At 32.8% G+C, this 13626-nt stretch overlaps 2 protein-coding genes and 1 long non-coding RNA gene across 3 annotated transcripts; 1 reads left to right on the top strand and 2 right to left on the bottom strand.

The window, feature by feature from the left end:
* Window positions 1–1996: 1996 nt before the first annotated feature.
* Window positions 1997–2144, top strand: LOC115885484. The gene is made up of 2 exons (XR_004050741.1): window positions 1997–2041; window positions 2097–2144. It is a non-coding gene; the product is annotated as an uncharacterized LOC115885484 (long non-coding RNA).
* An 8806-nt stretch (window positions 2145–10950) lies between these two features.
* LOC115885511 lies at window positions 10951–11433 on the bottom strand. The gene has a single exon (XM_030904460.1). The coding sequence runs from the start codon at window positions 11431–11433 to the stop codon at window positions 10951–10953; it is 483 nt and encodes a 160-aa protein (XP_030760320.1).
* A 94-nt stretch (window positions 11434–11527) lies between these two features.
* On the bottom strand, window positions 11528–12211 carry LOC115885512. The gene has a single exon (XM_030904461.1). It carries the CDS (start codon window positions 12209–12211, stop codon window positions 11528–11530), a length of 684 nt encoding a protein of 227 aa, XP_030760321.1.
* Between the last annotated feature and the right edge of the window lie 1415 nt (window positions 12212–13626).

A 13626-nucleotide genomic window follows, 5' to 3' on the forward strand; every position in this document is an offset into this window, starting at 1 on the left:
TAGTGCTACCAACCGTAAATACATGGGTTATGTTAATTTACCATTGCCCCAATAGATGGCGTATACAACACCCCCCTCAATGGTAAATTTACTAAACATGTGACTAACAATATTTTCCTTTAAATACACAACAAATTTTTTCTTAATTTTTTAAACTATTCTACACAATCTAAACCTAACTTTTCTCTAAGTTTGTTAAACTGTGTAAAACCTAATGGTTTTGTAAACAAATCCGCCTGTTGATCATGAGTGCGAATATATTTTAACACAAGTACATTATCTTTGATTTCATTCCTAACAAAATGATATCTAATGTCCACGTGTTTCAGTCTCTTATGGAACTCAGGCAGGGTTCTTACAAACTTTGATAGCACTTTGATTGTCAGCAAAAACTAACACTGTAACATAGCTTTCACATATGTTTAAATCATAAAATAAATATCTAAGCCAACAAGCCTCACTAACAGATTGGCTTAAGGCTATATATTCAGCTTCAGTTGAAGACAGACTAACAGATGACTGTTTCCGACAAGCCCACGATACTGTACAATTGAAAACTTTAAAAACATATCCTGTTGTAGACTTTCTGTCAGTACAAACACCTGCCCAATCCGAATCTGAATATCCTACAATTAAATATTCACAATTATTATTCTTTTGATATACCAAGCTCATATCAATAGTTCCTTGAATGTACCTTAACACTCTTTTAATCTCTTGCCAAAGATCATAACTTGCACAAGTTTGATATCTGCTTAGTATACTAATAGATACACATATATCAGGTCTTGAGCAAAGCATTGCATACATAAGCGACCCAATAGCCATTCTACATCTCTTTTCTATCTCTAAATTTTCAGATTTTACTCTTTTTAAATAATCATGATGAAAATTGTTATCCATAGGTGTCTTAGATGGTTTACAAATTAACATTCCAAATTTTTCAAGAACACCTCTTAAATAGTTTGTCTGATTTATAATAATTTTCCCTCCTTATGTTGATGCAAATCATCAACATAAATTAAAATATACATTTTACTTTTAACATTTGCTTTGATATAAAGGCAATACTCATATTCAGATCTTTTAAATGACATTTTTGGCATTAATTCATGAAATTTATCATTCCAGTTCTTTGGTGATGTTTTTAAACCGTATAATGATTTTTTAAGCTTACAAACTGTACCCTCAATTTCTTTAAACCCTTTTGGAAGTTTTATATAGACATCATCTTGAATATCCCCATTTAAAAAAGCACTACATACATCTAATTGATGTATTTTTAAATCGAAATTGTTACATAAAGCTGTAGCATTTTTTATTTCCTTTAATAAAATTGAATTTAAAAATCTATTTTTATTTAAATTTCTTAGTATTGGCGCCATCTATTTGCTAGATGCCAAAGATACCAAACTCCATTTGTTACAGGTCACTTGTTTCGATATTTAATTTTTATTAGCGCATCTATTCGCTAGATGTCAAACTTCATTTCTTACAGTTTACTTGTCTTGTTTATTAGCGCCATCTATTCGCTATATGCCAAACTTCCTTAATTGTATTTCACTTGTCCCAATCTCACGTCGCTGTGGATTGCGATTTTCTGTTCTAATGATTTCGATCATATGATATCACTTTTTTCTCTAATTTTGTCTGTGGTGAATAGGGTTTTTTTGTTTTCGTTTCTGAAACTTAGAAGAAGGTCTTTTTTCTGGGAATTTGGATCTGAAGAAGACGCGTTTCGGCGTCCGACAAATTTTCCAGTGAAAAGCACTCTGAATCCACTTTTCGATTTCGATTGCATGGGTATCCGATTTGGAGATTTGAAAACCTTGTAAAGTATGCAATTCAGAGTATAGATCGTATTTGTTTGGTTTCTTCTTGGAATGATCACCGTAAGTTTATCCGCCATTTTATATAGCCCTATCTAACTAAATTTTATTTCAGTTATTTCCGTTTTTTACTTCGTTTATTTGAGTATTTAATTACTGGTTTGGATCGGCATATGGTTTGAATATATTTATGTAAAGCTGATTTTCAGACCGTAAGTTGTTTCTTTTATTGAGTATCTGTCCTGAGAACTATTTTTTTATTTATAGAGTAAAAGTACCACATGATATTAAGTAAAAGTACCACATGATATTAAGTAACTACCACCTGGTACTCAGTAATTACCACATGGTATGCAGTAATAATGCAGTGATTATTGTATGTTTCACCCATTTCATTTTGTATGGACCTATGCAGATCTTAAGACAATGTTCCTGACATTACAATCGTCCCTTTGGCTAATATCGAAGACTTCTCCTGCCATAGTCATCTGCATCCACTTCTGTTAGTCTGGAGAATGCCTAACTACCTATTTACATCATAAGAAACTATATACAGATAAGTCTTAAGTTTGATACACAAGGTACGCTTTTATTTTATAATTTTTTTGAGACAACAGATTTAATAACCTGGTAAATTATCACTATTTATCCCACATATTGTAGTCAAAATTATTTTTATTTAACGTTATAAGTTATAATTTGATTCGTACAGTATACTCTTGCTTAGCTATGATATTTTATATGAAAATTATTAACACATATTCATTTTTAAAGGTTTTTGTACACGACATGTTTCGAAACATCATCGTATTGAGACATACATAAATTTCACCTGTTTTTATATTAAGTAGCTTACTTAGTTCAAAATTCGAATCTATTTAAAATAACTTGCGGTTTTATTGGGATCACTGTGACTAATTGTTGATACTTGTGTTCGTTTTCAATAAATGTTTAATGTAGGATAGTTATTTCTGACTTTTATTCCTGATAAACATAATAGACCCTTAATGCTGTTGATTACTTTATATTAGCTATGTTGTGATATCATATTTTTCTTTTTGGTTTCTTACTTTACCACTCTCATAAACAAAGTAAGTGGCGCCCTTTTCACTGTCTTTGACCATACCTATTTGAATGCTTAACATCGATATTAAAATCTCTGCAGCCTATATATTATCATTTTTTATTTTAATATTTAACAACATTAGAAAGTCACTGTGAGTCAGAAGCCTTACCTACGAACCCAGCTTTCCTCTAACCCTGAGCAACGGATTCTTTTTTCATTCTATTTGGGTAACGACAGAAAAGTCGTCACACATAGAAGAATAAAGTATATGACGCCCTGTCACGTGGGGCTTTACTTGGTTTAATTGGCTCGACTTAGTTTAATTGGCTCAATTTAATTTAATTTGCTTCATTTATTTGGTAGACTTTGTAAAATAATTTTTGTTAGGCTCAGATAAATTTTCTATAAGGCAAAGACTATAGTTTTGAAATTTTATTTTCATTATTTCTGTAATTTAATTTTTATATTTCAGTACAACAGCAATTTTTGTTTTTTATGTTATAGAGGGTGTTTGTTTATCGGTTTAAAACTCAGAGATAAATAACTTGATACTTCTGACTACATAGTTTATTGAAATTTTGATCTTGATATAAATATACAGGTAAGGTTATATTTTGAATATACAGAGTGGACATAATTTTAGTATACAGGGTAGCGTTGTTAGTACTTCGTAAAATTTTGGAATTTGTTTTGAATGTTTGAGTCTTTTTTGGTTTTGACATTGAACATAATTTCTTTCTGATAGATTGCGTCGAGTCATAACAGCTTTTTGTTAAAATTAGTAAATTTTTCTGAATCATTTAGTCTTTAATATCTTATATAACTGAATTACAATGGAGAAAGAATCTTTTAAAGTTAATCATTTACGACAAGTAGAATTAGATTATGAACTTCTTATAAGGGGTATTAAGACATCTAAAAATGTTGAGAGTAAACGTAAAATTTTGTCAGGTCTTTTAAGTAGAGAAATTAATAACCCTTTTGTTTAGTTAATATGGAAAATTATCCTCTTTCTTTTGATCAAGAAATTTTCGAAATTAAAGCAACTTTAGATTCAATTTCTTTGTCAATTTCTGAATTCGAGGGTGGAGTAAATGATTCAATGTTTAAAGTTATAAAATCTCGTCTTGTATATTTGGCTGGTAGAATTAGAAGAGTAATTTTAGATGAAAATCGTGCTGATGCAGAGACTATTCAAACTGATGTTTATACTAGTTGTTATCAACTTGAAGCTGACTTATTTTCAAAAATTTCTGACACATGATATTTTAAATGTTAGTTCTGTCCCTTCAGGACCGGTTATTAATGTACCGCCTCCTATTGTGACTTATGTTGCTAAACCTTGTCCAGTCTCAGACTGGCCTATTAAATTTAATGGTAATCCTCAAGATTTATTTTCATTTTTAGAAACTGTTACTGAGCTTTCTGAATCACGTAAAGTTAGTGAACAAGATTTATTTTCTTCCGCAGTAGAACTTTTTACCGGGAATGCTTTTATTTGTACAGAAGTATTAAACAACATGTTACAGATTGGAAATCTCTTGTAGCAAGATTAAAGAAAGACTTTTTGCCACCAGATAATGATGACAATATTTGGTCGCAAATTAAATCTTATAAACAACGAAAAATGAAAGTATTTTAATTTTTATAGCAACTTTAGAGAATCTTTTTAGTAGATTAAGTAAATGCCCTAGTGAGGTTAATAAGATTAAAATTATTAGACAAAATTTACTTCCTGAATACATTACTCAGTTAGCTTTAGTTGATGTTTTATCTGTGTCTGAACTCTCTAATTTGTGTAGAAAATTAGAAAATGCTAAACATCAGAATGAAAAACATTCTAGAAATTTAAATGTTTCTGAATTAAATACCACTCCTGATTCTAGCTCGTTTGATTCTCGTCGCGTACAGTTTAGTAAAAAATCTAAGAATGTAAATGCTCAGAACAAAATTAAAAATACTACTGCTAGGTCTCCTTGTTCTGCTGTAGCGTCGTCGTCTTCTGACCCTGATATGGTAAATACTTCGAGTATGCCCCGATCTGTAGAAAATTCAGGTAAGGAAACAGCTTCGCGTTTAGTTTGTTGGAATTGTTCTGGTCCGAATCATACGTTTCATGATTGTCGACAGAAACGTAGGGTTTTTTGTTTTAAATGTGGTAATTTAGGGGTTAAATCACCGGCGTGTCCAAAATGTTCAAAAAACTAATCGGACGAACTCGTGTTTCTGGTCATGTAGTTCAAAAATTCAAACCCAGAAATTTATTTTCAGAATCTGATTGGAAGAAGTGGTTATTATGTGTTAAGAATTTTTATAGATCCACCACTACCAATCATAAAGTTTCTCCTTCAGATATTTCAGATAATGATTCTTTTGTATGTCCGCAAATTTCCGTTTTGAATATAGATTTAGACCATACTGACGCATGGTATGAGACTATGAAGCAAAAGATTTTAGCTTCACCTGGTTCATTTCCACAGTGGAAAGTTGAAGATGGTTTTCTTTTTAAGTTTATTCCGGTACAGCTACCATTTTCATCAAATCTTCAAGAATGGAAGAAGGTTGTTCCACGTCCTCAACGTCGTAATATTATCGAATCATGTCATAATCCGCCAACTTGTTCGCATTTGGGTTTCTATAAGACTTTATCAAGACTTCAAGAACAATTTTTTGGCCCAAGATGAGAGCCGATGTTCTTAAATTTGTTAGGAGCTGTCGTGTTTGCGGAGCTCAAAATCTTCTAATACTATGCCGTTAGGTAAGATGGGAAAAGAAAAGCAAGTTAATATGCCTTTTCAGACAATCGCTTTAGATCTTATGGGTCCTTTTCCTAGATCAAAAAGGGTCATAAGTGGCTTTTAGTTGTTGGCGATTGGTTTTCGAAGTATGTTCTTCTGTGTCCGTTGCGTTCATCAAAATCTCCTATATTGTGAAGTATCTTGAGAATGAAGTTTTTCTTACCTATGGAGTACCTCAACATATAATTTGTGACAATGGTCCTCAATTTGTTGCGAAAGAATTTAGAGATTTAGCTAAGAAATACCAAGTTCAGAAGATCTGGTATAATGCTGTGTATTCTCCTCAATGTAACTTTGTTGAGCGAATGAATAAAACTGTAGGAACAGCTATTAGAACTTATGTTCAACAGCATACAGATTGGGATGTTCAGCTCTCTAATATTCAGTTTGCTTTAAATACTTCTAAACATGAGGTCACAGGTTTTTCTCCTTCATTTTTAGTTTTTGGTAGACATATTCCCATCTCTGGTAAGTATTATGGTCAAGTTAAATTTTCTGAAGATTTTGAAATTATGCCTGGCGATCGCAACTCTTACGCTTCTGAACTCAAAATCTTTATAGTGTCTTTGGCGAAGTCCGTAAGAAACTTCATGCTGCTTATGAAAGAAACTCGAAGTCTTATAATTTGCGTAGGCGTGATTTATCTTTTCAGGTTGGTGATTTGGTTTGGAGACGTAATAAGGTCTTATCAAATGCTGGTATTAACTTTTCAGCCAAGTTAGCTCCTCGTTTTATTTTATCTTCAGTGCGAAAGAAAATCTCGAATTTAGTTTATGTTTTAGTAGACGAGAATGGTACTAACGCAGGCCGCTGGCATATAAAAGATCTTAAACCATACCAAGGTCACACGATTGACGACGATGATACAGAAAATGTCTCGACTACGTCATTAGTAATTCAAATAATCTATTATGTCCGATTCCTTTTTAGGGTTTAGTCTAACGGATACATAGATTATATTTTAGTTTCTTTTTAGTTCAGATTAAACAGTTATACAACATTTGCTTCTCGTTTTTTTTACGGATTTGTCGCGAATCAGTATAACTATATTGTCATTTAGTTTTTTTGCGTACCTATATTTTTGATATGTTATAGTATTTCTATTTGGAAATGCGAGCATATGACACTATTTTTTTCTTCGAGTATTCTACAGATTATCTAATTTTGAGTAAATATTTTGTGGGATGGTAATTCTGTTAATCACTCATATAGTTTTATGTCATTTGCTCTATTCTTTGTTATTCAGTTCACAAGAATCTGAAATGTAAGAGATTCTTGTATTTTGTGTATTCTGAGAACACAACTTCGTGAAAAAACGAAAAGTTGTTATAATTTTGATTGCAACCTAGAAGTGAGACGTAGCTAACCTCATGACTTTGTAAGTTTTACTGTGTTTTGGATATTATTGTGATCTTCTTTCCATATTTGCAATAGCGTTTCATAGGCTGGAATCCTATGTTACGGATATTTTGGGTCATTAGTGACAATCTTTTTTTTCTCTTTCTTTGTGTCTTTCTATTGTGTTTTCTATTGTAATTTTCCTTCTTTTTCTCATACAGGTGAGTTACCTTGAATGGTTAACCGGTGAGCACACAGGTTGTGGCGAAGGTAGTTTGTCTTGATCACGCCAAACTAACCTCTTATAGTGATCCGTAGCATGGTTTTTGTTGAGGTTCTTTTGTTGTTTGTTTGTTCTCTGCTTCCTTGGGTGTGAGGGGTCGCATGAATGATTACACGCGATTTGTGAATCATTTCGTTGCCTCATACTAGGTGGGTTGAGTACAGGCGATCAGCGGGGGAATTTCTTTAGAAACATCTGCGCTTCCATGGGATTCTTTTTTCTTTTCCTATCCCATACCTTTTTAGTTTTAAATTTAGTTTTAGTTTATCATATATTTTGTATATGATTTTGTTTTTTTGGATTATGTGGTGATTTTGACTTTCCCGATTGTGTAACCTCCCCTGATTTGACATACCGATTGCGACTTACCAATTGTGACTCCTTTATGGACGTGTGATACACGAAGCTATCATCCACCAAACTTAATTTCAAAAATCTAAAAACATGTACAAATTTAATTTAGTTTTCCTTAGTGTTGTTTGGGCGAAAGTCCTCTTTGAGGGCTTTCTTTTTTTTTGGAGGGGGGCAGTGTAGCATTTTTTATTTCCTTTAATAAAATTGAATTTAAAAATCTATTTTTATTTAAATTTCTTAGTATTGGCGCCATCTATTTGCTAGATGCCAAAGATACCAAACTCCATTTGTTACAGGTCACTTGTTTCGATATTTAATTTTTATTAGCGCATCTATTCGCTAGATGTCAAACTTCATTTCTTACAGTTTACTTGTCTTGTTTATTAGCGCCATCTATTCGCTATATGCCAAACTTCCTTAATTGTATTTCACTTGTCCCAATCTCACGTCGCTGTGGATTGCGATTTTCTGTTCTAATGATTTCGATCATATGATATCACTTTTTTCTCTAATTTTGTCTGTGGTGAATAGGGTTTTTTTGTTTTCGTTTCTGAAACTTAGAAGAAGGTCTTTTTTCTGGGAATTTGGATCTGAAGAAGACGCGTTTCGGCGTCCGACAAATTTTCCAGTGAAAAGCACTCTGAATCCACTTTTCGATTTCGATTGCATGGGTATCCGATTTGGAGATTTGAAAACCTTGTAAAGTATGCAATTCAGAGTATAGATCGTATTTGTTTGGTTTCTTCTTGGAATGATCACCGTAAGTTTATCCGCCATTTTATATAGCCCTATCTAACTAAATTTTATTTCAGTTATTTCCGTTTTTTACTTCGTTTATTTGAGTATTTAATTACTGGTTTGGATCGGCATATGGTTTGAATATATTTATGTAAAGCTGATTTTCAGACCGTAAGTTGTTTCTTTTATTGAGTATCTGTCCTGAGAACTATTTTTTATTTATAGAGTAAAAGTACCACATGATATTAAGTAAAATTACCACATGGTACTCAGTAACTACCACCTGGTACTCAGTAATTACCACATGGTATGCAGTAATAATGCAGTAATTATTGTATGTTTCACCCATTTCATTTTGTATGGACCTATGCAGACCTTAAGACAATGTTCCTGACATTACAATCGTCCCTTTGGCTAATATCGAAGACTTCTCCTGCCATAGTCATCTGCATCCACTTCTGTTAGTCTGGAGAATACCTAACTACCTATTTACATCATAAGAAACTATATACAGATAAGTCTTAAGTTTGATACACAAGGTACGCTTTTATTTTATAATTTTTGAGACAACAGATTTAATAACCTGGTAAATTATCACTATTTATCCCACATATTGTAGTCAAAATTATTTTTATTTAACGTTATAAGTTATAATTTGATTCGTACAGTATACTCTTGCTTAGCTATGATATTTTATATGAAAATTATTAACACATATTCATTTTAAAGGTTTTTGTACACGACATGTTTCGAAACATCATCGTATTGAGACATACATAAATTTCACCTGTTTTTATATTAAGTAGCTTACTTAGTTCAAAAATTCGAATCTATTTAAAATAACTTGCGGTTTTATTGGGATCACTGTGACTAATTGTTGATACTTGTGTTCGTTTTCAATAAATGTTTAATGTAGGATAGTTATTTCTGACTTTTATTCCTGATAAACATAATAGACCCTTAATGCTGTTGATTACTTTATATTAGCTATGTTGTGATATCATATTTTTTCTTTTGGTTTCTTACTTTACCACTCTCATAAACAAAGTAAGTGGCGCCCTTTTCACTGTCTTTGACCATACCTATTTGAATTCTTAACATCGATATTAAAATCTCTGCAGCCTATATATTATCATTTTTTATTTTAATATTTAACAACATTAGAAAGTCACTGTGAGTCAGAAGCCTTACCTACGAACCCAGCTTTCCTCTAACCCTGAGCAACGGATTCTTTTTTCATTCTATTTGGGTAACGACAGAAAAGTCGTCACAAAGCTAAGAAAACTCTTATTGATGGTAATTTTGTAACTGCTTGTTCACTGCTTGCCATAGCGTCTTCATCTGTTAGGGGTTCATCGGTGTCGATACAGGCCAACAAACCTATATCTTCGTTGTCCATGTCAAAGTCATTGAATCTTGACGGTAGATTTATGCTTCTTCTTAAGTTGTATCTTCTATTGTCTTCTTGGTCTTCATTTTCACTACCGTCACTATCTAAGTTCTCTTCTAAGTGTCTTTCTTCCTCTTCAATGTCCAACTCACTGTCACTACTAGACTCAGCTTCATTTTGAGTATTTAATTCTGCAGTTAGCTCTTGATTTTCTTGTTTTACTGTTTCTTTATTTTCTTCTATGTCACGTTCAGGTTCTATGTCTTTTTCTGGTAGAAATATTAGGTCACGAAGAATTTCTACTGTGTTCTTTTCAGGTAAGTATATTCTGTATCCTTTTACATCTTGACTATATCCCAAAAATATACCAAACATATTCTTTGCATCCCACTTTAGTCTTTTCTCCTTTGGAATATGTACCGAGACCTTTACTCCAAACCTCTTAAAAATATTAGGGTCTATCTTTCTTTTGTACCATGACTCATATGGTGTTTTATTTTGCTCTGAGCTTACTCCTGTTCTATTTAATATGAAAGTAGCTGTGTTGAGAGCTTCTGCCCACAAATTCTTGTGTAACTTTTGACCTTGCAACATTGTTCGAGCTGCCTCAACTAAGGTTCGATTTTCTCCTTCTGCTCTTCCGTTTTGTTGTGGCGTATATACAACCGATCTTTGATGCCTTATTCCTCTGTTTTCTAACAGTTCTTTTATCTCTTTGTTCAAAAATTCAAGACCGTTATCTGATCTTAGAGCCTTCACTTTGTAACCTGTTTCTCTTTCAGCTAACGTTATGAAATTTTCCAACTTTTTCTTTACTTCTGATTTATTCTTTAGAAAATAGACATACCTGTAGTTAGTATAGTCATCTTTTAATAGGAGAAAGTATCGAGATCCTCCTAAAGATTCTTGCTCCATAGGTCCACATACATCTGTGTGTACTAGCTCCAATGGTACTGTAGCTCTTGACTCACTTTCATGGAAGGGATGTCTATGCTGTTTTCCAGTTAAACATTGTTCACATACGAACTTTTCATCCACAAATTCTATGCTATTGTTCCTTAAAAAGTGTTTTATATAGTTAACATTTTGGTGTGCTAATTTACAGTGCCATTCTTTTAAAGAATCTATGGTTTTAACTTTCATACAGTCAGAGTTTACGTTAGTTGTTGATCTTGTAAGCATTTGACATAAGACTTTTCTTGAGAAAAACACATTGTATACAACTTATTCTGTCTTATAGCTTGAGCTCTTATCTTTCCATTTTTGTCATAAAAAGTGCATTTTTCATTATCAGAGGACAAGAAATATCCATTATCAAGTGCACAACCAGCAGAAAAGAGATTGAACTTTAAATCAGGTATATATAATACATTAGAAAGGCAAGTTTCAATAAGACTTGTGCCATTATATGCCCACAACTTAATTTTGCCATAACCTCTTACCTCTAGCTTTTGACCATTTCCTACTTGCACCATTCTAGGGATTTTTACTTTGTACATTTCCTGAAATAATTCCTTGTTCCATGACATGTGCTCGCTTGCACCCGAATCCAAAAACCATTCATGTGACTTGGTATTAGTTTTAGAGTTGACCATAAAAGCATTTACTTCTAGTTCTTCTTTCTTTTTACTTGACATGCCTTTGTTTTCTTGATTTCCTTCTTTATTTTTTCTGACCCAACATGTTTCGACTAAATGACCATTTTTTCTACAGAAACTGCACACTTTCTTTTCATTCTTTGGCATCTTGCCTGAAATAACAATCTCTAGCAATATGGCCTACCTTTGAACATATATAACATTTCTTTCCTTGAGGTTTTTCACTGGTTTTAGTTGCCAATGCAGTTGCATTTTCCAAAGACTTGCATCTTTCTTCTAGAAGTAATATTGAAGTTAACTCCTCGAGACTTTGGTTATCTACTGAAACAGATTCCCACGCTGATCTAAAATGCTTAAATTGCTCTGGGAGAGACATTAAGATCTTGGTTATTACCATTTTCTCTGATAGAATTTCGCCAGCGGATTTTAATTTCATTTTTATTTCTTCTATTTTAGATAAAAAGGTACTAACACTTGAATCAAACTGCAGTGAGAAGAAAGGTTCTTGTAAAAGGTGTACACTCACCACTGATTCCTTGTCATATACTGTTTTTAGTTTACTCCACATTTCTCTGGACGATTCACAAGACAGTACATGCGGTAATGGTCCTTCTTCCATTCTTGTTACCAGTAATTCTTGGGCCTTTGCATCTTCTTTCATCCACTTATTTATTTCTTCAACTCCTGTGCTTGGTTTTACTTTGGATCCATCCACTACTTCAAATAAACTACGACCTTTTAGTACGATGCTTGTTTGAAATTTCCAGACTGGCCAGTTATCCCCATTTAGTTTTAATGCAGCATTATTTTCAGACATTTTTTCGGTTTTACTGTTTTTACTTTTAATGTTTTTACTCTTAACGCTCCGATACACTTTCCCGAAATTTTACTTGTCTTTGTCGTTTTGTCCTTGCCGTTTTTACCGCGAGACCTTGGTTTTCTATTCTGTGTCTGGGCTGTGATCTGGGCACATAACCTTTTGTTTTGAGGTCCGTGAATTTACTTTTTAATTAAACCAGGTCTTTTTACTCTTAACGCGTTTTATTTCTGTTAACAATTACAAGAACAAAAACTAAAACGAACAAACTGAACATCCTGCCGCCATATTCTTATTACTCTATTTTATGTTACTAGGAACCTTATAAAAACAAACTTACTAACCTATTCTTAGTGCTACCAACCGTAAATACATGGGTTATGTTAATTTACCATTGCTCCAATAGATGGCGTATACAACAAAATTATTTTCTTAGCGTAAATCAAATGTTTTTTTTGGTGTTTGCGCCATCGTGCGATCCTTACTACTTGTTTTTCTCACTATGAAGTGCCAAGGCCGCGGCGTATCACGGCCTTAAATTTTTACTCCCATCGCGCGTAAAGAAGTTTAACTTCAAAAATCGACGAACAAGAACGTATTATTTCTGAATGGAACTCTCTGTCATCCTTCTTGATGAAACTAATTTGAAACGCTAACATTCACCTTCTTTTAGTAACTTCGGTATTTCCAAATCTAATATAATTTATGCAGCAAGAGCTTTTGTAAAGAGCTTGCGATTACGATGTCTCGCGATTTACACCTTCTCGATATTGACTCAGGTATGGTGCAATTTCAATAACAGCTTTTCTCGCATACTAATTTATCTCCTGCGTCACTAAATCATTATTTTAAATCAACTACCTTCTCTTATATCATACTAGGTAACTTTAACTTCCATTATCAATCATGAGGTTCTGCTTTAGAAAACAGAAGTGGCACTCCCTTTACTTCATAAATATCAATTATCTACTTCTTCTCAATAACAACAATCATTCTCATATCTGTTTTACTTACATTGTCTATTATTGATTTCTTATCTTTCTCTTCTCCCACTAATTTTTCTTGTTTACAGTGAGAGGTATTGTATGATCTTCATAGGAGGGACATTCTCTCTTCAGACTTACAACTTCCGATACCATTTCCGAAACCATGCAACTGGGATCGTTACAAAAAGTATTTTATTCTGACAAATTTAATTCCTTTAGATGGAGATGGCAATGTAGATCGCTTTATATCTGCCATTAAGTCGGCTTGATACATATCTGTTCTTGTTATATTCTATACGTCTTAATTAACATTCTGTTCCATGGAAGAATGAGAATTATAAAGCGGACCCAGGAAATTTCTTCTGGAACTATTTTGTCTTTAATAATAGTTTTTGACAGGAATCTGTTCTAAGTCACGCCCTTTATAAC

The sequence above is a fragment of the Sitophilus oryzae genome, unplaced genomic scaffold, assembly GCF_002938485.1.
Source record: "Sitophilus oryzae breed Bouriz unplaced genomic scaffold, Soryzae_2.0 scaffold_395_pilon_pilon, whole genome shotgun sequence".
Taxonomy (NCBI): domain Eukaryota; kingdom Metazoa; phylum Arthropoda; class Insecta; order Coleoptera; family Curculionidae; genus Sitophilus; species Sitophilus oryzae.